The sequence below is a fragment of the Bicyclus anynana genome, chromosome 13 (assembly GCF_947172395.1).
Source record: "Bicyclus anynana chromosome 13, ilBicAnyn1.1, whole genome shotgun sequence".
In the NCBI taxonomy this organism is placed as follows: domain Eukaryota; kingdom Metazoa; phylum Arthropoda; class Insecta; order Lepidoptera; family Nymphalidae; genus Bicyclus; species Bicyclus anynana.
In genome coordinates, this window is record NC_069095.1 from 588,007 (window position 1) to 613,793 (window position 25,787).

At 38.6% G+C, this 25,787-nt stretch overlaps 2 protein-coding genes across 2 annotated transcripts in view; one reads left to right on the forward strand and one right to left on the reverse strand.

Annotated features, from left to right (window-relative positions):
* Positions 1 to 361: 361 nt before the first annotated feature.
* LOC112052787 (structural maintenance of chromosomes protein 3) overlaps positions 362 to 25,787 on the reverse strand; it is a 30,757-nt gene continuing 5,331 nt past the window's right edge. Inside the window, exons 7-23 of the mRNA XM_052884964.1 lie at positions 24,630 to 24,721; positions 23,609 to 23,762; positions 22,843 to 23,072; positions 21,082 to 21,291; positions 19,943 to 20,042; positions 18,358 to 18,504; positions 17,631 to 17,789; positions 16,953 to 17,111; positions 16,069 to 16,280; positions 15,024 to 15,186; positions 13,723 to 13,886; positions 10,753 to 10,960; positions 9,967 to 10,143; positions 9,111 to 9,247; positions 6,994 to 7,171; positions 5,344 to 5,526; positions 362 to 4,292 (exon numbers count right to left, since the gene is read on the reverse strand). Of these exons, the coding sequence (XP_052740924.1) occupies positions 4,080 to 4,292; positions 5,344 to 5,526; positions 6,994 to 7,171; positions 9,111 to 9,247; positions 9,967 to 10,143; positions 10,753 to 10,960; positions 13,723 to 13,886; positions 15,024 to 15,186; positions 16,069 to 16,280; positions 16,953 to 17,111; positions 17,631 to 17,789; positions 18,358 to 18,504; positions 19,943 to 20,042; positions 21,082 to 21,291; positions 22,843 to 23,072; positions 23,609 to 23,762; positions 24,630 to 24,721 (2,886 nt within the window). The 3' untranslated portion in view covers positions 362 to 4,079. The remainder of the gene's footprint in view (positions 4,293 to 5,343; positions 5,527 to 6,993; positions 7,172 to 9,110; positions 9,248 to 9,966; positions 10,144 to 10,752; positions 10,961 to 13,722; positions 13,887 to 15,023; positions 15,187 to 16,068; positions 16,281 to 16,952; positions 17,112 to 17,630; positions 17,790 to 18,357; positions 18,505 to 19,942; positions 20,043 to 21,081; positions 21,292 to 22,842; positions 23,073 to 23,608; positions 23,763 to 24,629; positions 24,722 to 25,787) is intronic.
* LOC128198636 (lipase 3-like) lies at positions 7,183 to 9,103 on the forward strand. The gene has a single exon (XM_052884965.1). It carries the CDS (start codon positions 7,717 to 7,719, stop codon positions 8,941 to 8,943), a length of 1,227 nt encoding a protein of 408 aa, XP_052740925.1. The 5' UTR covers positions 7,183 to 7,716; the 3' UTR covers positions 8,944 to 9,103.

Genomic DNA, 25,787 nt, shown 5'->3' on the forward strand with positions numbered 1-25,787 from the left:
AGAAACGTGGGAATAATTGACGTCAATTGCTGACTTTACCGAGACACGGTCTCCACTCAAGTATCTTACGACACCAAGTCCCACGTCCTCGTCCACTTCATAAGCGTGAGACTTTAGTTACGTGTTCCTATAATACTGGTGGTAGGTATTTACATTCATTATTTATTTTATTCTTTATTACAAAAGGGAAATATTTGAATGAAGATTCTGAATTTTTGGAGTTGGCAACACTGATTGTAAGTTTCTCAGTAATATATTTGTAAAATTTTTCACGCCATTCAAGGCGATAATATTTTAGCATCTTTTTTTTTTTAAATAAACGAGGGTTATGATTATAATTATTATTATAAATGAAACACAATTTGTTCACATTTTTGTTTTATTAATGACAATAATCCACTTAAATATAGATAAAAAAGGAAAATTTAAATACTACTAATATTATATTGAATTAATCAACAGCTTGCAACATCGTCTTATAAACTCTCATATATTATGTTATCAATAGGTACTGGTAATAATGTTCACGTAGCATACAATATTTTGAAAAGAAAGGGGTCCGAAAGTCAGTAAGAGCAGCCGCCATTTTGATTTATTTCGAAAATGCTGAGCCTGTTTAATACCTAATTTATGAAGGCCGAAGGTTTAAAAGTCAGCCCATTCTCCTACCATAGGTAAGTACTAAGTACGCTAAATCATGGAGTATGATGGCTTTAGCTCAATTGCCCTAGCATAAAAGTAATTCATATATTTTCTACGGGATATTCACAGAATACAGAATGAGTTTTTGCAAGTCGCGCGATGAGGCCAATGAAACTCGTAAAAAAAGAAACATAACGCGTCTCCTTGACATCTGCATATAAATACAAACTTTTTTTATAATTTGTATTCCAAGATTTAATACTAACAACAATTACGTAAATTGATATCTTATTAGGCTAATGATCAATAAAATACTCCATCTTGTTTTTTTTGTGAACAGTTTTTAAAATATTTAAAAACTTAAGACGCCATTTTTTTTAATAATATTGAAAATAACTATTGCGACACATCGTGCACTGACTCGAGAATGTATTCGTTTTTGGAATGACTACTCTGCCGTTTTCCGTGCGCTTTATCTGCCTATTATTCTTTAATCTGTGGCTTTGGAAGGCTCAATTGTCCCAGCATAAAAAGTAATTTATAGATTTTCTACTATAAAGAATTATGTCTCCAGTCTTAGGGGCAACCCTTAACGATCTTTAAAAAAATCAAGTGGTTTTCAAGGAATTGCAGAGAAGCTGTTAGTTATTACTTAAATATAATATAAAGAAAAATACGCTTAATTACGCTTTTCAGATGAATAAAAAAATACGGTTAGATAAGACAAAATATATTTAGTGAAATTTCAAAATGGCGGTCAAGCCACTGATCTTCAAAGTTCAAACCCCGTTTCAGAAAGTACATGACCATAAACAGTGAAGTATTTAGTTAAATCTAAAGTTTTCGGAGGAAATTCATTCCTCATTCAGTCTACACGTAACATAATATTTATCTTCGTCCATACAAATCAAGGTAAAAATACTTTAAAACTATTCAAAATAAGTTACAAATTGCAAAATGCCAAAAAGAGAAAGAACATTCTGTTATCTAAATAAAAATTTATTTCTTGAAAAAATATTATAATATGGATATGTTCATACCCTCATAAACGATTGGCACTATTGTGCCGAGTAATAAAAATAGACAAATTTATATTCCTAGTAAATTAAGATATGTCGCTAACACATCTGTGATGTGTAAACGACATATCTCGTGAAGACAAACTGTCAACCAATAGCGGTCGAATATAAAGGGCGATACTTCCGGTATTGGTCGACAATATTGTTTTCCCGAAATATCTCATAGCGCATTAATAACACAAAGTAGGTCTTTTAAAATTTTATAGTAATGGAGGAGAAACATTACTTTTCTAGAGCACAGTAAAAAAAGGTTTGCAAAACCTAAAGTACATCCATCCTGCTCGCTCTCGTTACTCCTGCATTATGATATCCTGCTCACTCTAGTTACGCGTATAGTGCGACTTAAAAGAGTGAAGTTAATAAAAATGGGACTAATAAACTTGCTGTGTGGCAACACCACATTTACTGTCATTATCACAAAGATCTGTCATTATAGAGCAACCAATCATTATTGATAGTTTTATCAGATTATTAAAATTATAGTGGAAATTCGGATAATTACCAGATGAATTACAATAAATATAATTAAAGATGAAATTGACTTGACGTTATTTAAATTTAATAAATGTAAATCATAAAATCAGCTATCTTACAACGGGGCTAGATAGTAAGTATTTATTAATATATTTATTAGATAATAATAATATTTTATCAGATCATCTTATTTAAAACAAGAACATAACACTTATGCACAGAACAAAATATCAATTATTATCAAGTATCAAGTTAGTTGCAGTCCCAAGTGGATGACACAACACGACAATAAGTGACTACAGCGCCCTCATTTATTTTCAACACTTTTGTGTCGCACTATACGACTAATAAACGGTTTTTTTCATTTCATAATCATGTTAGATTGATAGAGTCACATATCCAAGAAACATTATGTTGACAAGTAATGAAACGCAGCAGCGCTTCCAAAGCGTGATGAAACGCATCCATCCCGCTCGCTCTCACGGCCCGCGCATCGCGCCGTCGCGCTCGCACTCGACGTGCGACACCTTGTTGCGGAACTTATACACCAATATGCTGAGTACGTCTAACATGCGCATTTACTTCATTAAGTTAGATAGATAGAGCCCAATGTCCAGTTATTTACGTCGACAACTAAAGAAATACAGCAGCGCTTCCAAAGCGTGATGTAACGCATCTATCCCGCTCGCTCTCACTGCACGCGCATCGCGCCGTCGCGCTCGCACTAGAAACGCGTGCGTCGCGACGCACTCGACGTACGACACCTTGTTGCGCAACTTACATATACACGAGTACGTCTAATATGCGCATTTACTTCATTAAGTTAGTTAGATAGAGCCCAATGTCCAGTTATTTACGTCGACAAGTAAAGAACCGCAGCAGCGCATCGACAGCGGGCAGACACGCTACGCGTGCGTCGCGCTGTCCTCGACGAAGTCGCGCACCTCGTCGATGGTGACGCACTCGACGTGCGACACCTTGTTGCGGAACATATATATTTTTATTTATTTATTTATTTAACAAGAGTCAAATGTCCAGTTATTTACGTCGACAAGTAAAGAACCGCAGCAGCGTGTCCACAGCGAGCAGACAACACTACGCGTGCGTCGCGCTGTCCTCCACGAAGTCGCGCGCCTCGTCGATGGTGACGCACTTCGACGTGCGACACCTTGTTGCGGAACATATATATTTTTATTTATTTATTTATTTAACAAGAGTCAAATGTCCAGTTATTTACGTCGACAACTAAAGAACCGCAGCAGCGCGTCGACAGCGGGCAGACACCCGCGCGCCCGCTACGCGTGCGTCGCGCTGTCCTCGACGAAGTCGCGCACCTCGTCGATGGTGACGCACTCGACGTGCGACACCTTGTTGCGGAACATATATATTTTTATTTATTTATTTATTTAACAAGAGTCAAATGTCCAGTTATTTACGTCGACAAGTAAAGAACCGCAGCAGCGTGTCCACAGCGAGCAGACAACACTACGCGTGCGTCGCGCTGTCCTCCACGAAGTCGCGCGCCTCGTCGATGGTGACGCACTTCGACGTGCGACACCTTGTTGCGGAACATATATATTTTTATTTATTTATTTATTTAACAAGAGTCAAATGTCCAGTTATTTACGTCGACAACTAAAGAACCGCAGCAGCGCGTCGACAGCGGGCAGACACCCGTGCGCGCGCTACGCGTGCGTCGCGCTGTCCTCCACGAAGTCGCGCGCCTCGTCGATGGTGACGCACTCGACGTGCGACACCTTGTTGCGGAACTTATATATTTTTATTTATTTATTTATTTATCAAGAGTCAAATGTCCAGTTATTTACGTCGACAACTAAAGAACCGCAGCAGCGCGTCGACAGCGGGCAGACACCCGCGCGCCCGCTACGCGTGCGTCGCGCTGTCCTCCACAAAGTCGCGCGCCTCGTCGATGGTGACGCACTCGACGTGCGACACCTTGTTGCGGAACTTGACGCCGTAGAACTTGTGCGCGTGCTCCAGCAGCTCGGGCCGGAACGTGGTGGTGATGAACTGCGCCGAGCTGCTCAGCTCGTGGATCATGTTCGCGATCGCCTTGCGGTGCTGAGCGTCTAACGCCTGGAACGAAAACAATGCGCTGTAGACCATACGACTAAACTTCTTTGATAATAATTGACGGATTATTGTTGCTTGTGCCCATCTGGAACTCTGACGCCATTGCTATTCAGCGCCCGTCTCACGCAGCGGGGACTACCTGGACAATGTTGGCGAGAGACAGAGATAAATGTAGAAGGGTGGAGGAGGCCTATGCCCAAAAATGGTCGTTCCAATAATAATGAATTGATAGCAATCAGTGACGTAGACCTATAGAACTATTTTTCTTTGACTAAATTGGACTAAACGAATACTTACTTACAATGATGAAGAATTTTACTGACATTAAACATCTTTAAAAATTTTAATTTAGAATTGACATGTTTGTTTAAAAGAATAATATTAGATTTATAATGAATAATGTTTTTTGAAATTACTTATATATTATTGGAAATAAAGGATTTATTATTATTATTGTTGCTTTTGCCCATGTGGAACTCTGACGCCAACTATAACCATTGCTCTCCAGCGCCTGTCTCACCACTCACACACATTCGCACTCAACATAGCTTGGGTCACATAGACTAAGGGCTTGTCGCAAATAACAAACTTGGAACCAGATAGTGTTAGTTCGGTTTGCTTACAAGAAGACGGATCCAATCAAGTTGAAATTCATGAACCTTCGGAGAGTGTAACGAAACCTCGCTCCCCACCCCACAGCCCCTCTCCCAACGCGCGCTGCGAGCGGCCGCTCGCGCTGTCGTGCCGCGTTGCAAGAACCAGCTTACGACTAAGGGCCTCGTATGTTAGAAACAAGTCGGGCATACTCTGACGTTGTCTCACGTGAGTTTTAGCCGTGTTTCATAATCATAATCACAATAATATGAATAAAACTCACGATAGTTTCAATTCTAAAATAGTTCTTACTTGGGCAAGGAGGTCAAGCCTCGAGATCTGTACCCGACATTCTCAGAAGGAGATGCTGCCAGTTCACAATACTGCTGGTAAAAAACAGATTCGGCGCTGAGTTTGCTTGTGTTGTGTCGTAGTTTAGTCAGTCAGTGTAAGCACGCACCTGATCGATCTCGTCGAACAAATAGAAGGGCGCGGGGTCGCACTTCTGTATGGCGAAGATGAGCGCCAGCGCGACCAGCGACTTCTGCCCGCCGGACAGCTGGTTCATCTCGCGCATGTCGCCGTCGCCGCCCGTGAACGACACCTTGATGCCCACGCCCGTGAATGGATCCGCGTTGGCGCGCTGGAATCATAATAATAATAATAATAATAATAAAGCCTTTATTTGCTGAATTTATAAACAAAATATTATTACAACATATCATTGACACTGATTCATTTCTTCAGCTTGCCCTCGGGCATAGGCCTCCTCCAGACACTTCCATATTTCTCTATCTCTTGCTTTCCTTCTCCATGTGTCTCCTGCTGTCTGTCTGAGGTCATCCTCCCATCTTTGGCAGGGGCGACCTCTTTTCCTTTTTCCTATCCTAGGATACCACTCCGTCACATCCCTGGTCCACTTATCCCTTTTATCCCGCATGAAGTGTCCTGTCCACTTCCACTTAAGCTTCTTAATTGTTACTGCCACATCTCTGACCTTGGTCTTGCTTCGGATAGTAGAGAGTCTGACTTTGTCTTGTTTTTTTATATGAAGCATGCTTCTTTCTAGATTATTTTGGCATGTTTTCAGTTTCATAATATTTTTCTCAGTCAGACCCCAGGTTTGGCAACCATAGGTTAAGCATGGCAAGATACAGGTGTTGAATACTTTAGACTTGTCTGATATAGGGATATCTTTATTTTTCATTACTTCCTTAAGGGACCAGTAGCTTTTCCAGGTGTTGCATATTCTCCTGTCTATTTCCTTTGTGTTTTGTTCTCTCGGTGATATTGTTTGACCCAAATAAATATATTCATCAACATACTCCAATATGTTTGAACCCAACTTTATATCTTCTTTCTTACAATTAGTCATTACTTTTGTTTTGTTGGTGTTCATGTGTAAACCGACTTTCTCACTTTCTGTGGCTAGTTGTTGTACCATTATTTGGAGTGATTTTGAGTTATTTGATAGTAAAATAAGGTCGTCAGCAAACCTCAAATGGTTTAGATTTTTTCCATTTATATTTAGGCCAAAGTTGTTCCAATGTAAGTTTCTAAATATATTTTCGAGTACAGCAGAGAATAGTTTGGGCGATAGTGGGTCACCTTGTTTTACTCCTTTTAATATTCTGAATTCTCTTCCTGGTTGTTCCAATTGTATTTTTGCAACACCAAAAAAAAAAAAAAAAATACAATTGGCGCTGGAATCATAATATTACACAAATACATAAATAAATATTCATTTTAAAACTATTTATAATCTGTCAACTACCGGACCCCCCCAGAGGCTCGCCAAAAAATGTTCTGTAGAATTCCGCCAGTCCACCTTCTACAAGTTTCTCGATTACAGGTGGTAGTAACATTATTTATGTTATTGTAGGGGGGGAGATATCAGTGTCGGTATAAATAAGAGGATATTTGATGAATTGAGCTCAGTTGTTTGTTAGGCAGGGTAGACACCGTCACGCTGCCAGTCGCGTTTGTGATTTTGTGCAATAATGTTTTGTGTTGTAATTAATGTTACTATGGTCATAAAAAATAATTATATTTTGTCTATGTACCCCAATCAAATTATCGCTAGCAAATTTAAAAAAGGATAATTGCTCACATCAGGGTTGATATCTTGTTCTTCGGGGCCCGATCTCATGATGAGGCTGCCTCGTCCCTGGGGCACCAGCTGCTTGAACACGTCGGTGAAGTTCTTGCTCACTTGCTTGAACGTGAACTGTATGGCTTCTAGCTTCCTGTGCTCCAGCGTTTCGATTAGTTCGCGAATTTTCTCGCCTCTGTTCAATAAATGTTCAATAAATAAATCTATACTAATATTATAAAGCTGACGAGTTTGTTTGTTTGTACGCGCTAATCTTAATACCCTTAGACTAAAGTGCGCTTCTTCCCTACCTACCCTACCCCTACCCTAAAAATGCTCCATACAAACTTCCATCCCCCATTTTAGGGAAGTGAGGGGTCAGCAAGAAACAAATAGTAGCCTATGTAACTCTCCGTCCTTTCTACTATCTCCACTTGAAAAATCACATCAACTCGTCGCTCCGTTTTGCCGTGAAAGACAGACAAACAAAAAGACAGACACACACTCTTTCACTTTAATATTATTAGTATGGATGTATACGTATTTATAATAGGTCATAAACACATTTAGTTTTAGATAAGTAGAGTATTCTGCCAAGTTCATGCTAAACAGGTGATTATTCAGACCCAAATTACTCGCAACGCGCTACTTCGATAACATAATGACAATGGCTATATACATGGTATAAAATACTAGCACAAAATTTAAACGCGCATATTATTAAGATTAATTTAACACAGAATGTACGCGATTCAGTTATTTTTAAAAACAATAACTTATTTAGTTCTTATATCAAAAATATGTGACGGATTCATTGAGGTGAAAGATATAAAAAACTCAGTGGATTCAAGTGAAAATAATGAAACAAATTTAAATGTAACACAGTTAGCGAAATATCATGGATATAACATAGAAACACATAAAGTTATAACAGATGATGGGTATATTTTGTCTGTGCACAGGATACCAAGTAGGAAACCTATCAAAAATACATCTGTGGTATTTTTAATGCATGGAATTTTGGATTGTGCAGATAGTTGGCTTTTACAAGGACCGAATAAAGCCTTGGCATATACATTAGTTGATAAAGGATACGACGTTTGGATGGGAAACGCTAGAGGGAACAAATATTCTTCTACCCATGCATTTTTAGACACAGGGGCTACAGAATATTGGAAGTTTTCTTGGGAAGAAATTGGTTTTTACGATTTGCCAGCAATGATTGACTACGTTTTGGCAAAAACTGAGAAAGAAAGTCTATATTATGTTGGACATTCACAAGGAACTACAGCTTTCTTTGCAATGCTTGCTCTCAAACCTGAATACAACCCTAAAGTCAATATGATGTTCGCTTTAGCGCCTATTACTTGGATAAGTAACGCCAAAAGCCCTATCTTCAATCTATTCACCCCCGCATATGGAATTTTTAAATATTTCACATCAAATCTCAATAATTATTCGACAAATGTGGATATTTTTAAAAACATTCCCAAATTGTTGTGCAAATTCCTGCCAATTGGATGTGATAATGTCTTGCAATGGATAATAGGCAACGATTACAAGTTTATAAATGTGGAATTACTACCAGTTATATATGGACACATGTCTAGTGGATCATCTTTAATGCAGTTTATACATTACGGCCAGATGTTTCAATCTGGAAGATTTTGTCGTTTCGATTATGGTGAAACTGACAATTTGGCCAAATATGGAGCGATTACACCACCAGAATATGACCTTAACAGAGTTACTGTTCCTGTAGTGCTCTTTTATAGCACCAACGATTGGTTGTCCGATTTGGAGGATGTTAAACAACTCTTTGCAAAGTTACCAAATGTTTATGACAGTTATAACATAAATAGGTTCAATCACGTTGATTATATGTTTGCTGATGTTGCCAAAGTACTAATATACTCAGTTATTATAAAGAAGATAGAAGAATTTGAGTTCACAATAGACGAATTATAGTACCACAATTCCAGCAACCTGTTTTATACCAGTGGACCCCTAGGGTGGGGTCGATTAATACTACACTTTCCGGTGTGGGATCATTATTGCGGCATTTTGGTTACCATATTAAATAAAACGTTTAAATTTTTATACAACCTCAATGTATTTATAATAACAAAACATACCCAATATCGAGTTCTTCTTTCCTCTTGTACAATTTCTCCTTCTGTTCAGAGAAGCTTATGAACTGGTCGAGGGCCTTCTTATTGACATGGTTGTACTTCTTCAGATGCTGGTTGGCCTTCTCTAGCTCTTTGAATAACTGTAACCATGATATAATGTTTTCAAGGAAAAGTAGCGCTTTTTATTTACATTTTTACTAAGACCTTTCCTTTAAAATATGCATTTAAATAATGAAAACAGTATCCAAATTGAATCAGGTATGATATACATTGGTTAATTTTTTTATATCATATTTCATTTGAAATTCAATGAAATTTATTTATTTCCTATAAGTTTGAAAAAGGCATTGCCTGTAGTTTATTAAAAGCTGTTATTGCCATAAAGTCATCGATCTCCTATTAAAAAGTGAATGTACAATCAGCGACCAAAAAACGTCCCCACTCAATGAGCGCCAAACACAACTTCTTGGTGCTCAATTCAAGTAGTCGCATTTGCAAATTCAACCTTAAACTCAATTCTTAAGGTTGAATTTGCTCTGAATTTGGAATTTTATTGAATATTGGACTATAATTTTCTTTACTAATAATTCTAAAACTGACAAAGCAAAATTGGACAGTTTTTAAGTGAAATTTTCTACGATTGTGCGTCCTTTTATTATAAGAGGTCAATTCATAAAGTAAACTATCTTAGTACATTTAGGGTTACAAAATATATTTTATGACGGAATAGCCTCAATGGCTCAACAGTAAAGGGGGCGGAGGCTGGACGCATTCCTAAAACAGTATTTTCTGATTAGTTGGGAGTACGGTAAATATTATTTTTAAAAATCAAAATTTTCGAGGGTTCAAAGCGATATACCTGTTTCAAGGACATCTTCTGGTACTTGGAGTGCAGCTCCGGCGCGTTAGGCAGCGTGCCCAGCGCCGCGATCTTGTCCAGCGACTCCTGTATCTTCTCCTGCAGCAGCACTTCCTTGGACGCCATCTTCTCCAGACCCTTGGCGTCTTCCTCCATCTTATCTTGGGCTTCTTTTTCCTTTGTGAATATAATGAAACATTACTTGGGAATTACTTTACCCACGTGAAATTCAGTTTTTCACAGATCCTGTGGGAATAAACAACCCCCTCTATCTTGCAGTGAAAGTCCCATTAAAATCGGTTTAACGGTTTCAGAGCTCGTTTTAGCTCCTAAAAATAGCCAGACATACAACATTTTTAAACAAGCTTTATTATATTTAAGTGTCGTGTAAATAGCTATTACTTATTTCGAATTTACAGACACTTCAGTTCTTTGGAACGTCTGAACAGATTTTAATAGATCTTTCACTGAAAATAGTGCAGATTATTTGAGCAGCATACCTATAGAAAAACCCATGGTTCCCGCGGGATTTGTGAAGAAATTAATTTCATGCGTAAAAATTCGCGGGTGTCCGCTATTTTTTAAATATAAAATCTTTTTAACAAAAAAGTTCAACAGACTTCAAAATCACAAAAATAAACTAAAAAACGAAAAATAACGTCGTATGGTGCTACCTTCTGATCACTTTGAAGTATGTTGTAGTTCATAATCTTTCGACAATTAACAATATCGCGAGATAGATTATAATCTAACGGTGTTTACAATTTTACGGTGACATATACATACTTTGTTCCTCCATTTGTCGAGCTCCAGTTTGAGTGCTTTCTCATTTTTGACAGCAGCTTGCACTTTCCTTTCGACTTCCTCCAACTCTTTGTTGATCTGCCGTATTCTCTTCTCCGCGGCGGCTAAGTCCGACTTGCTGTTGCTGAGGCGTCTCTTGCGATCTTCTACCGAGATCTCTTGAAGGGCTTGCACCAATTCGTCTTTACGTCTGGATAGAAGAGAAATAAATAAATAAATAAATAAATAAATAATAAATAAATATACTTAACAATACACATCACTATCTAGCCACAAAGTAAGCATACAGAGTAGCTTGTGTTATGGGTGCTAAGATAGTTGATATTATAATATTAATATACAATTATATACTACATATAAATACTTATATAATGTATAAATACACATAGACACTGGAAAACACTCATGCTCATCACACAAATATTTTCCAGTTGTGGGAATCGAACCCACGGCCGTGGATGCAGAAAGCAGGGTCACTACCCACTGCGCCACGCGGCCGTCAAAACAAAAAAGAAACAATTAATAAATATATATGGACAGTCCGAGAAATTGAAATGAAATAGGGTAGTTGACTCATATCAAATTTAATATAAACAATTAAATTCGTATAGTACATGGAATAAGGGTCCGAAATATATCGATATCAATTAATAAAAGTTAACGATTTCTTTAAAAACTTAATTTAAATATCACGTATTTTTTCAAATTTTTCAAACATTAAAAACGCTGTCGTCGATTTTGTGACGTCACTAATACCCTTGATGTACTAAACGTCGAACTAATTGTTAACCAATATTTTTGTCAAACGCTCCATTTGAATGGAATTTATTGTAGTGACGTCATGACACAGTTGAAATATACTGTCATGGCCGACAGGCGTTTTGGCTCGTATTGTCAAAAACACATTTAAAAACTAAAATTTTCATGTATTCACGTCTCAAAAAATATGAAAAAACTTTTTTTAGTCTGGGTGAACAATAATGAACTATTTAAGACCATTTAAAAGAAGTGTCAACTAGCCTATTATTTTATAGTGCAACACAAAAAAGTAGAAGTTAATAAAAATTAAACTAATAAACTCGCTGTGGCAACACCACATTTACTGTCATTATAGAGCAACCAATCATTGGATGGATGGAAATGGCTGACTTTATTTTTCAATAAGTTGTTGCACGAAGAGTCAATCCCGGAAGAGTGGTCCAGCAGTTCGTTGGTGCCCATATTTAAAAATAAGGGTGATGTCCAGAATTGCAACAACTATCGAGGAATAAAGCTCATGTCACATACTATGAAGATTTGGGAGAAAGTGATAGATAAGAGAATAAGAGAGGAGAGTGAGGTTACACTAAATCAGTTTGGGTTTATGCCAGGACGGGGTACAACTGATGCTATTTTCGCTTTGCGTCAACTGTGTGAGAAATACAGGAATGCACAAAAGAATCTCCACATGGTGTTTGTTGACTTAGAGAAAGCGTATGACAGAGTACCCCGTGAGGTTGTATGGTGGGCTATGAAGGTGAAGAAAATACCTGGGAAGTATGTTAGAATAGTGAAAGAAATGTATAGAGATGCATGCACGAGCATACGGTCAGAAGCTGGTGTTACTGACAAGTTTCAAGTGGAGGTGGGCTTACACCAAGGATCGGCTTTAAGCCCCTATTTGTTTCTCCTAGTAATGGATGCTCTGACATCAGACATACAGGAAGAAGCACCTTGGTGTATGCTGTTCGCCGATGATATTGTACTTGTCGGAGAAAACGCATCTGAGGTACAGAGCAGACTGGGAAAATGGCAGGAGAAATTGGAAAGTGTTGGTCTACGAATCAGTCAAACGAAAACTGAATACTTATTCTTGGACTTTGGCGGTACATCTCAATCTTCCAAAATTGCCTTAAATGATGTAACCCTACCAGCTTGCTCCGATTTTCGGTACCTCGGGTCGCTTTTTCAAAACGATGGCAATGTGGACCGAGATGTAAAAAGTAGAATGAATGCGGGATGGATGAAATGGCGACAGGTCTCAGGTGTACTACGTGACCCGCGAATGCCTCTTAGACTTAAGGGTAAAATATACAAAACGGTTGTAAGACCTGTCGTGCTGTATGGATCAGAATGTAGGGCGGTGAAAGGGATGGATAGTAAACGAATGCATGTGAACGAAATGCGTATGTTGAGATGGATGTGTGGTGTGACAAGAATAGATAAAATAAGGAATGAGTATATAAGAGGAAGTCTGAAGGTGGCGCCAGTGACAGAAAAATTGAGGAGTAGAAGGTTAGCTTGGTATGGACATGTAATGCGTAGAGAGGAAAGTCATATTACTAGAAAAATGTTGAATGTGCAAGTGGAAGGTCATAAGAGGAGAGGAAGGCCAAAGAAGAGATGGTTGGATTGTGTGAAAGAGGACATGTGTGTAAAAGGAGTGGATGATGAGTTGACGAGTAATAGAAACGAATGGAAAAGATTGACATATTTTTCCGACCCCACTTAAGTGGGATAAGGGTAAGGAGATGATGATGATGATAGAGCAACCAATCATTATTGACTGTTTTATCAGATTATTAAAATCAGAGTGGAAATTCGGATAATACCAGACGAATTAGCCAGACAGCCCAGTAGATATGTCCTCAGCGTTCGATTCGGAGGGCGTAGGTTCAAATCCGGTCCAACTTTCAAGTTATGTGCATTTAAATAAATTAAATATCACGTGCCACAAACAGTGAAAGAAAACTATCGGAAATCTGCATTCCTGAGAATTTTCTCTATTCCGTTTGTATGTGAAGTCCAATCCGCATAAACAGTGAGCCATATATCTATATGGGTTGTTAATGTCGATTTTAGAAGAAAAGCTCATTGTGAATATTCCATGATCAACCCAGGACTGGAACCCATGACCTCGTGATCCGCTAACCACTGAACCCACGAGGTATTTAAAACATAAATAGACTTTACCGTATCAAATTATTTGTGAGCAAGTTTTCCAGCTTGTTCTTAGTCGCCTCGAGGTTCATTCTCTGGCTGAAAGCCTCCTTATTCTCCTGAGTAAGTCTCCGTATCGCGTCGTTCAGCTCGTCCACCTTGCCTTGGTCCGCAGTTGACAGTTGCTCCATCAGTTCCTACGAAAAATATACGCGTTTTAATACGAATAGGAGGTAACTATAAACATTTGATTCAGATTTCTCGATAAGTTTTTTTTTTTTTTTTAAGAATGGACTTGTCTCAATTTTGTACGGAGGCTGAGCCTTTATTCCGAGTGTCAACTAAACACAACAAATTATTTTCATCTTAAAAGAACATAAAATATAGGGCATAAAACCCTAAATAAAAAAATTTTTGGAACCTGAATTTTTTTAATTAATTAAATAAAATGTATTTTTTTCACTAGCTGACAACATTAATTAAGAATTTTTATCATGGCAACATGCTTGTAACTCACATCCAGACAGATTGTCAGTGATCTTTGCGTAGTAGCGTTCGTTTATGGCGTTTTTAAAGCAATTAAAGGTTTTTTTTGTTTAATACTTCTCTGTCTACGATTTAATGTGTCTTTTTAACTTGTGTCTTATTAACCTTTGTCAATATTACATGACATTGACAGCTTACACCGGATATGAATTCAATTCCAGGTGTTTTTATTGGCTGTTTTGAACACTTTTACTGTATTGTCTATGTTTAATTTGTAGACAATGAAACAAACGAAACAATAAAAATATTTATCTAATTAATGCGGGTTCCGAAAATACTGAAATTTATTTTCTCAATAGCAATTTGTATCTTCTATCCGTAAAAAAAAATTCCCATTCTCCTCCAACTAGTCAGAAAAGCCTGTATTAGGAGTGGGTACGACAATAGACCAACGGGTTGAGGATCGAACCACCACCCCTAGGTGATGAGTCCAACCGCTCTTAGCGTTGAGCTATTGATATTCATCGTTGAACCCCTAAGACCTCATGATCCATCCTCCTAATATTATCTTACTCCTACTAATCCTACTAAAATTATAAACGAAAAAGTTTGTATGGATGGTTTGTTACTCTATAACGCCGCAACTACTGAACCGATCTGACTGAAATTTGGAATGGAAATAGATTTTACTCTGGATTAACACATCGGCTGTCAATGATGATGACATCATTTTGTCTTCACGAAATATGTCATGAAGAGAACATGACAGTTGCAAATGACGCAGTTCAGACTCTTAGTGGAACCTCTCGATGGACGCAAGTTCCTCTTTCATCAGACGGGTGTCTCACCTGATGCAGCTCAGACTCCAGGCCCTCCTTGGTGGCCTGCATGGCTTCCAGACTGGAGCGACACTGCGCCAGCGAGCGCTCCTTGGGCCCGCGGAACCTCTCGATGGACGCAAGTTCCTCCTTCATCAGACGGATGTCTGCTTTCACTTTGTCAAAAATATCCCTGAGAGAAACAAATACACGAAGGTAAAAAAAGGTTTATGTGAATAAAGTATCGATCTATTAAAAAGTGGATGCACAATCAGCGACCAAAAAACGTCCTCACCCAATGAGTGCCAAACACAACTTCTTGGCACTCAATTCAAATAGCCGCATTTTCAAATTCAACCTTAAACTAAATCCTTAACGTTGAATTTGGGATTTTATTGAATATTGGACTATATTTAAAGGCCTTTAGGTATTATTTTATTTACCAATAATTCTAAAACTGTCAAAGCAAAATTGGCCAGTTTTTAAGTAAAATTTTCTACATGATTGTGCGTCCTTTTATTATAAGAGGTCAATGTAATAAAATAATATTGACACTTTTCTTTTGTTGACATTCTTAATTTAATAGTTTTTAGTTAATTTATTATGTGATAGTAGTGGGAAAGACAACAGACCACCGAGCGGGGATGGAATCTGATCTCTCAGCGTTAAGATCAACTCCTTATCCTTCCGCAAAGGAGCGTGGCGTGCACCAGATTTTTAGCTAGGGCAGGCACTATATACATATATGAAATGAAGAATACCATTTCCAATAAAAGTTCGCTTGAGGTACACGCAACTGAATATATTGCTAGTAATATTAGTAGAAAGAAACAATCACACTAATATTATAAAGGGCGAAAGTTTGTGTGTAAGTATGTATTTTTGTTCCTTCTTTGCGCTGCGGCTACTGAAGCGATTTGGTTGAAATTGGAATGGAAATAGATTTTACTCTGGATTAACACATAGGCCACTTTTCATCCCGGAAAAATCTATGGTTCCCGCGGGCTTCGTGAAAAACTGAATTTTACGCGGATGAAGTTGCGGGCGTCCGCTAGTATATAATAAAATGACTCACTTGGCCTTCCCTTGTTTAGTCTCAGTCCGCTGCATTTCCGACACGATGGTGTTGATGCTGGTCTCAGTCTTGTTGAGCTCCTGGCGCAGAGTGCTGAGCTCCTCCTCCAGGGTGGTGATCTGCTCCATCAGCTCCGAGCGAGTCTTCTGCATCTCCAGCCGAGAGCGGGACTGGTTGAAGTAGCCGCCGGTGAGAGAGCCTTTTGAGGATACCTACATGTTGAGGAAAACAACGAATGCGCTTTAGACCACACGATTCAAGTAAAACTTCTTTCAAAAATAAAAAAAACAAAACGCCATCTATGGGCCTCATGCATAACTGCATCGCAACGACTCCAGTAAAGGTTCCTTTATTTAAAAAAAATGCCATCTATAGGCCTCATGCTTAACTGCATTGCAACGACTCCAGTAAAATTTCTTTAAAAAAACGCCATCTATGGGCCTCATGCATAACTGCATCGCAACAGGATCTTGAAGTTTACAAAAAAGGATTGTTTCAAAGTTCTCTAATAACGCCATCTAGTGGTAGTTTAAAATAACAAACAATTACACTATGCCTGTAGATGGCATCACGCATTTTAAAATCCTCGTATGATTACACTTTTCATAACGGATTCACCACTCCCAGAGTGAAGAATATGGTTCCACAGTTGTACGTCAGAAATACCAACTAAAGGTGGTTTTCGGTACATCGACTACAACTGTATATATTTTTCTCTTCTGGTTTTAAATGCATTCAGTTAAATAACTATAAACAGATGTGTTTTATGACAACTTCGATAAAATATATGTAAAAAAATTCGACCAACACAATCCTTTCCGCATTGCCATGGTCATTCAAAATAAGCCAATAATAATAATGTATGTATTAATCAAGGAAGGTACCTGGTCTCCCTCCAAAGTGACGCAATCAAGGTGGAACTGTTTTCCCAGCTCCGTGGCACACTCCAAGTTCCTGCAGATGAGGGTCTTGCCGAAGATATACTTCATCGCTTTGGCATACTTCTGATCGTACTTCAGCTTTTGTACCATGGCTATTGCATTCTGTTAAAAAAAATTGTTATTATGAATAAAATATATAAATAAACTTGTAAGTGTCAGTCTGTAATATCAAAATAGCAGTGTTTTCTCAATCATCATTATCAACCCATATTCGGCTCACTGCTCGAGTCTTCTCTCAGAATTAGAAGGGTTACGCCAATAGTCCACCACGCTGGCCCAATGCAGATTGGCAGACTTCACACACGCAGAGAATTAAGAAACTTCTCTGATATGCAGGTTTCTTTACGATGTTTTTCCTTCACCGTTTGAGATACGTGATATCTAATTTCTTAAAATGCATACAAGTGAAAAGTTGGAGGTGCCCTGGACTGGATTCGAACCCACACCCTCCGGAATCGGAGGCAGAGGTCATGCCACAACTCCTAATACAGTCTTTTCTGACTAATTGGAGGGGAATCTGAATATTGCTACTATTAAGTAAAAGATATGGCATTAAGTAAAAGATGACATGACTATTAAGTAAAAGATATTCTTTATGAGAACTACATCCAAAAAACTTACATTATCATTGGGATATGTCATATCTCGAACTTGAAGTCGGTTAAGAGGCATGAAGGTGACCTCCCCCGGAAGGCTCTGCCTGTTCATTTCCTTCAGGATCTTCGTGCCCACTGTGTCCGACTCCACTATGTGGTGGAAGAGACGGTTGCCTGCCGTCACCTGTAGATAAACACTCGTTATCGTATTGATGACTCCAGAATTTAACTGGTCCTGGCTTCGATCCCCGGCTGGGTCGGTTGAGGATTTCTTCGTTTGGTTCAAGGTCAGGCAGCTGGGAGGCTTTCGTGGCTAGTCACCACCCTACTGGCAAAGACATGCCAAGCGATTTAGCGTACCGGTACAATGTCGTGTAGGAACCGAAAGGAGTGTGGATTTTCATCGTCATCCTAACAAGTTAGCACGTTTCAATCTTAGATTATATCATCAGGTGAGATTGTAGTCCAGGGCTAACTTGTAAAAAAAAAAAAAATCTTCCAAACTCTCTTTTAAGTCGCACTATACGGACAATTGAGCTTCAGCAGAATTAAATGTAGTACGTTTAACTTATAACACAAGTGATTTTTTAAGTCAAATTTGAAGTCAAATGTTCTGCAATTATCACTTGTGTTTAATCAAATGTTTAGATTTTAACGCGAAAAGCAGTTTCAAAAGACCAGTCAAAAGCTTTGTTACATAATTATTATTAATTATAATTAGTATAGATATGTTTATGAAGCATATAATTTACCTCAACAGCTGTATATATGGTCTTGTCGCAGGTGAAGTTCTCGATGACAGGCCCGTAGTACTGGGTGGCTATGCGGGCCCACTCGCCGCCTCTCTCCTGGAATGTTTCTAGTACTTTGCGTACACTGTCTCTGCCGTTGAGAATGGGCTGGAAATTTAAATAATTTTGTGTTAGCAAGTAAAAAAGTAACCACCTGCCCCGTCTATTTAATGACTGCTTTGCTCTTCTATAATAGAGTAGTTGTAGTACTCATATCAAATTTAATATAAAGAATATTCATTCGACTCGACGACTCAAAATACGAGAAACAATATCGTCGGTCTAGATCTGATACCTCGAAACTAACAATTTTTGGTAAAAATTGATTTTGATGCACAAAGCTCCAAACAGCTTCTCCGGTGGTAGCCCGTAAATATCTTGTAGTACGTACAATAAAAAACGTTTTTGGTAGCATAAAACGACTTTTAGTGATACCTAAAAGATGTCTCTTGTCTCTCCTGTAAAGTTCGTCAGTTTGCACGTACGAGCTATCACATCTAGACCGACGATATTAATTTCGTGTAGTACATGGAATAAGGGTCCAAAATACGAGAATATCGATATGAATTAATATAAGTTAAAGATTTCATAGAAAGCAGAATTTAAAATCTATGTATTTATTAAATTTTTCCAAAAGTCAAAAACGCTGTCGTCCATTTTGTGACGTCACAATGTTACTTGATGTCACTAAACAGACGCAGAGATGAAGGCAGAGGTTGTATATTACTGAATGACATATACAGGAAGAAATTTTTTTAAGTACGGATATTTTTATATTTTGTACATAAACAAAATTTAATGAACACGTATTTTTTCTTTTTTTTTTTAACTCAACAATAACAAAGTTATCGTTAGCTAAAGTTTAAACATTTAAACAGAATTTGAGGGTCACCCTATCGCTGTACTAAGTAATAGCACAGTAATAGGCAACTACAAAATCAGCTGGTAGGTACTAGGTTAGCGAGCGCCCGCGCCGAGGGCCGTTGACCTTTCTACGTTTATTTTTGTACCTATTATTTTTTATAATAATTAAAGGTCGTCACTTTTGAGTTGAGTATCGATTTTCCCTTCATACTTTATTGAGCTTAGGACCATCAATAATGCGTAGTAATAATAAAAATTATAAACTTTCGATTGGAATAATGAAATACAAATGATGATTATTATTACGCAAACTTTTGCATTAAAGGATGATTCGACTTAAATGCGCAAGCGACGGCAGATTGTCTGTCACTGGTCGCCCATCGGCAATTCGGCAGGCGTCCTCAGGGATTTTTCGATCCCCTCACCCCTGCCACCCCCGTCAGCCGAAGCCGAAGCGATATGACTACTGCCGGTATTTCTTTGTCGGCGTCTTACAAAGTGCCGCCAGCAGTTGCGCAGTTTGTTTGGGAATGTGTCCATTATTTTGTTATTTCTGAGACATAAATTGAAAAAAAAATTTACATAAAATGTATCGAACTGTTTGTAGATTTATGTTCTATTAATGATACAGAACCACGAAAAAAAATGTCCGCACTAAAGTCCGAATCACCCTGTATATTACCTTTCCAGCCATAGAACGTAAAGCTTGGTCGGCCTTGGCCAGGTCTTCCTTGAGCGACGACAAATTCTGTGTCAACGTTGTCTCTTTGCGCCACAACTCGCTAAACAATAAATAAGAATTAGAAGCTAATACGAGGAAGAAATGTATATAAATATGCATTTGTCTTAAAAATAAGTAATATGCTTGTATTTTTGTAAAATTGTAAAGTTGTAAAAAAATTGTTCTAATTATATTTCTTTTAAACTTAATGTCATTTAATTTTAACTTATATAACTTTAATTTTTATTAATTAAACATTTGTATACCTATTAATGGTGAAACATTGTTACCTAATACATAAGAACGTCTTTGTATAACTAAATTTATTGTTTCTTGCAAATAAACGATTCTGATTGTGATTCTGTAACTTTTGAGTAGATATTTTTAGTCAGCTCTTTATCTTACCTACAAATAAAAAATGGATAATACACTTAATTTGTACAAAATCGCCACAATTTTTTCTGACCAGGTGGCCAAAACTAGAACTACTCGTAACGTTTGAACGAACGAGCAGCATCGTCATTTTGAAAAACATTAAACACTAAAAGCATCAGCGACACACTCACCAGGTGTGATCAGGTAATCTGAGTTCAACTAACCAGGTGTTTGTTAGTCAGAGTACAACCAAGTGTTGGTTAGTCAGAGTTAGAGTATAACCAACCAGGTGTTGGTTAGTCGGAGTAGGAGTATGACTAACCAAGTGTTGGTTAGTTGGAGTAGGAGTATGGCTAACCAAGTGTTGGTTAGTTGGAGTAGGAGTATGGCTAACCAAGTGTTGGTTAGTTGGAGTAGGAGTATGGCTAACCAAGTGTTGGTTAGTTGGAGTAGGAGTACGAATAACCAAGCGTTGGTTAGTCGGAATCAGAGTACAACTAACCAAGTTTTGGTTAGTTGGAGTAGGAGTACGACTAACCAAGAGTTGGTTAGTTGGAGTAGGAGTACAACTAACCAAGTTGCTCAGTCGGAGTCGGAGTACAACTAACCAAGAGTTTGTTAGTCTGACTACAACTAATCAAGTGTTGGTTAGTCAGAGTAAAACCTCCATACAAAGTGGAACATACCCTTTACAGAAATTTCAATAAAATGGGTAAAATACTAACTTCCTAGCACTCTGCTCCTGATCCTTCCGTTTCTTGCACTCGTAGTACTGCTTGTTGTGCTCGTCGATGGCCACTCTCTGCCTCTCCATCTCTTTGGTTGTCTCCTCAATACGTTTCTCCAGTTCCGTCAGTTTGACGCCGTCGCGACGCAGGTCTTCGCGCAACTTCGCTTCGTGGTCTTTCTTGTCCTTTATCTGTTTGCTTAGCGACCTAGATGTAGGAGAATTCAGCATCAATATCAGTATATTTGTATATTTAGCCTTTTAGGACTTTTTAATAGGGATGATGACAGTTTTTAAATTGTATACAAATTAGGAGTATGCTAATAGTAAAGCAATTTTGTAAAAGTAACAGGGTATCTACGATCATTACTTTCGGAGCTACAGGGATTGAAAGGGTCAGATTTGCGGCGCTGCCGCGGATCCCTGAAAAACGCCCCATACAAAATGGTACAATTTAATGACGTCGTAGGTGTATGGTAGGCCATAGTGATCGTTAGATTTGTATGGTCAAACAAAATGACTAATATCTTTGATATTTGTGCGTTTATGTTTATAGTTCATGTATTGAAAAATGTCACATTTAATGTAAGGAAGCTAAAATTGTATATCTTATTTTGCTTATTTTTAATTATTGTAAAATGTAATTGTAATTCGTAACACTTCCGATGGCGCGTGCGGGTCGGGGGGCGTGTAGCGATGTATGAAAAATCCACAACTGATGCACCTCACTTCCCCGCACGCACGATTTTACACCCGCGCAGTCTTTCCCCCCGTCGCCCGCATATCATGGGAGTGTCATCAACGAACTTGCCAGACTATAAAAACGACTTTCACCTATCTGTTTAATGGATTCAAATCCAAAATTCATTTATTTTAAGTAGGCTTAGTTTACAAGCACTTTTGTAAAGATTCTACCACCGTTAAGGATGTCGGAAACGGGTTGACATCAGAAGCGGATTTAAAGGGCAAAACACTATTATTGGATGAAAGTCGATCAGGCCATATTGTATACTAGTGTATAGTGCCTATTGCCACCAAGAATGTTACTAATAAACCCTCGAATGGCAGAGAATAACCTTGAGTGAAGTCTCGGACTTGCGACCGAAGGATGTGGGGTTAAAGACGTTTTTTAAAACTAGTTAACACTCCCCTTCTCCACTCAGATCATTCTTCACTTATCCAACCAAAGGTGCGGACGGATCGAACGTCATGAAAAGAATGAGCTAGGCATATACTCCACACATAACTCACGGAACATTTCGTACTATCTTGCCTCATGACGGCACGAGCCGACCTATCGAATGCTTCACTCGCGCCGACAAGTATATGGGGCAATAAAACACTTACTTGAGCTCCTTCTCTATCCAGCGGTCTCTGTCCTGTTTGGAGGTGAACTGCTTGGCGTACAACTCCTGCCGCTTCTACTGGTTGAGGTTGAGTGCGCGCGTGCACTCCTCCTCTCTCGCCTTCATCTCTTCGTACTTCTGCTTCAGTTCCTCCAACTCTCGCTATTTTATGCGGCATACTAGATAGTAAAACACTTACTTGAGCTCCTTCTCTATCCAGCGGTCTCTGTCCTGTTTGGAGGTGAACTGCGTGCCGCGGCCCTGCTTGGATATACAACTCCTGCCGCTTCTACTGGTTGAGGTTGAGTGCGCGCGTGCACTCCTCCTCTCTCGCCTTCATCTCTTCGTACGTCTGCTTCAGTTCCTCCAACTCTCGCTATTTTATGCGATATACTAGATAGTAAAACACTTACTTGAGCTCCTTCTCTATCCAGCGGTCTCTGTCCTGTTTGGAGGTGAACTGCGTGCCGCGGCCCTGCTTGGCGTACAACTCCTGCCGCTTCTGCTGGTTGAGGTTGAGTGCGCGCGTGCACTCCTCCTCTCGCGCCTTCATCTCTTCGTACTTCGGCTTCAGTTCCTCCAACTCGCGTTCCTTTTCAGATATTTGTTGGCGCAAACGGTCGAGTTCCGCTTCGGCGCGTTCCTGCGGGTGTATTACATGGCTTTAGTACCATCTTAGCAAACTCAGAAAGTGATTACAAAAATAAGAAAACTAATGTCGAACAAAGGTTATGGTTCACAACATTTGTCACAACTTAATAAACAAATCAAACTGTAACCAAAATAAGACCCTAGAATTTCAGAGAATGACCTTCAGTGAAGTCACGCATTTGTGAACGTTGTGTGTAGGGTTAAAGGATCCTTTGACTGTTAACAAACACTCCCCTTTTCCACTCAAGTCACTCTCCCCGCCTATCCCAAGTAACCCATAAAAAATTACACAAAAAGAGATGTGGACGGCTCGAACGCCACGAGCACACTGAAGCCGTCCGTACCGCAAGTCGTTGCAACGCGGCGATAACATTCGGCCATTCTGGTGACGCATTCGTCCCTGGATTGCGTCCGTGTCTGGTGCAGTTGCGTTTACACTGACAACTTGAGCGCGTATAAACCACTATTGAAGGTGTATGTATGACTCATCTCACTTGGCCGATTTCATTTTAATAGTGATTGCGTTACCTTAGACTTGTTATCGCCGTCGACGTCGTCTGTGAGATCCTTGATAGCCAGCTCTAGTTTAGTCTTCTCTCGCACCAACTGCTGCTGTTCAGTGGAAAGAATGTCTTTCTCTTCGCGCGCCGCCGCCACGTCTTTGCGGGCGTCTTTTAGCTTTCTGTTTGATTAAAAAAATCATATATAAATAATGGTATTCATTTGTTTCTTTCATCAACCCATATTCGGCTCACTGCTGAGCTCTAGTCTCTTCTCAGAATGAGAAGGGTTAGGCCAACAGTCCACCACGCTGGCCCAATGCGGATTGGCAGACTTCACACACACAGAGAATTAAGAAAATTCTCTGGTATGCAGGCACGATGTTTTTCCTTCACCGTTTGAGACACGTGATATTTAATTTCTTAAAATGCACACAACTGTTGGAGGTGCATGTCCCAGACCGGATTCGAAGATATACCCTCCGGAATCCGAGGCAGAGGTCTTATCCACTGGGCTATCACGGCTTTTGTTTCTTTAATCCTAAGGAACCCTATTTCCTTAGTTGATACATGTACATACAAATTCAATAGACAATATTGATTTAGTATAGTCTAAGGAATAAGTTAAGAATTTCATAGAAAATTTATGTAATTTATAATTTTTGTGACGTCACAATGTTACTTGATGACTAAAGGAATAAACGTCAATTAATAACTAATCATTTTGACAAACACTAAACCGTTTGGCTAAGGTTTAGTGTTCACGTGTCGTCATGAAACGAGTGTGATACTGTCAGTTACCAGAGGGCCTAGTGGCAGTTTGATACTGTTACTGTCACGTAACGTAAACGCGATTTTCTAAGGAATTGAAACAGCGCCATCTAGTAGCACTACTGCGCAACTGTTTCAATTCCATATAAATTTGCGTTGACGTCAACGTGATAGTAACAGTATGAAAGTATTGAAAACTCCCACTAGGCACACAGATATACGCTCATTAGTGTTGTGTATGGTGTTTGTGTGTTTGTGTGTGTGTTCAAATCACTCACTTATTGGACTCGCGCACGTGGTCCTGCGCCTCGCGCACCATGTCGGCGTAATGTTGTTGCTCTTTGCCGCTATTAGCGCGCATTTTTTCCAACTAAAACAAACAAAATGGAAGAGAAATTATAAAATTAATCAAACTAAAAACATGATGATGACGATTTAAAAAAAAAACTCAATTTAGTCGCCAGTAGGAGAAAACGTTATCCACAATAAACCTCTCAGACCAATTACCTTTGAACTAGTATCGCACTGAAATTCACCAACAAAATCTGTCGATTTTTGAAGGGGACGAGGTAAACTCACACATAGAAAATATTTAATACTAATAAATATATTCTGTGTCCTTACACTACACACAAATATAAATTAAATCGTAATACACGCACATGTAATTTTAAAACAATGAAACATTGATTCTATAGATGCAGTTCCTATGAACACTTTAGATCGTGATCATATACATATACTTCAGAGGGGTCGTCTAGCGAGGCAGGTCCTAAGGTGATTGGTCTGAGTTTACCGGATACTTACTATACAGGATGCTCGGGAGTATTCCCCATCACTCTGGGGTTATATTCTTTACCGAAAATGAATTAAAAATGTTTAAGGAACATGTGTTCTAAAATTAATATTTTCGGAGTAAATAAGAATTATTTCTTTTGTAAATAGATCTTAAAATGTGTGTGTTATACGCATCCTTATAATTATGACGTAGCCGAGTTTGACGTATTTTAAAATGCAAGGATAGATAAAGGCGCGTGTTACACGGATAGTCGGAATTATTTTTTGTATAAACGCATATCAAGTTTCTTTATTTTTAGTGTGCAAGGGGTCTAAGTCTTTGGGGGTCCATGAAATGAAAATGGGGGTCCACGATAGTGGATCTCAACACATACACTGATAGTACCTATTTACTTACACAAACTATCTTATAATATCAAAACATATACATTATTAATTATAAAAGTACCTATGAAGTAAATAAAATATTATATATGTTTATAAAATTGTGTCAGTTGTAGGATGTTGGTATTCGCTTTGAGGTCGCAATACATTTTGAACTTGTACAAACCTGAGAAAAAAAAACCTTTACTTAACACTAAACTTCACTACAGTTGGAAATTTACAAGAAATCAATATCAGGTAAGTAGGGGGTCTAC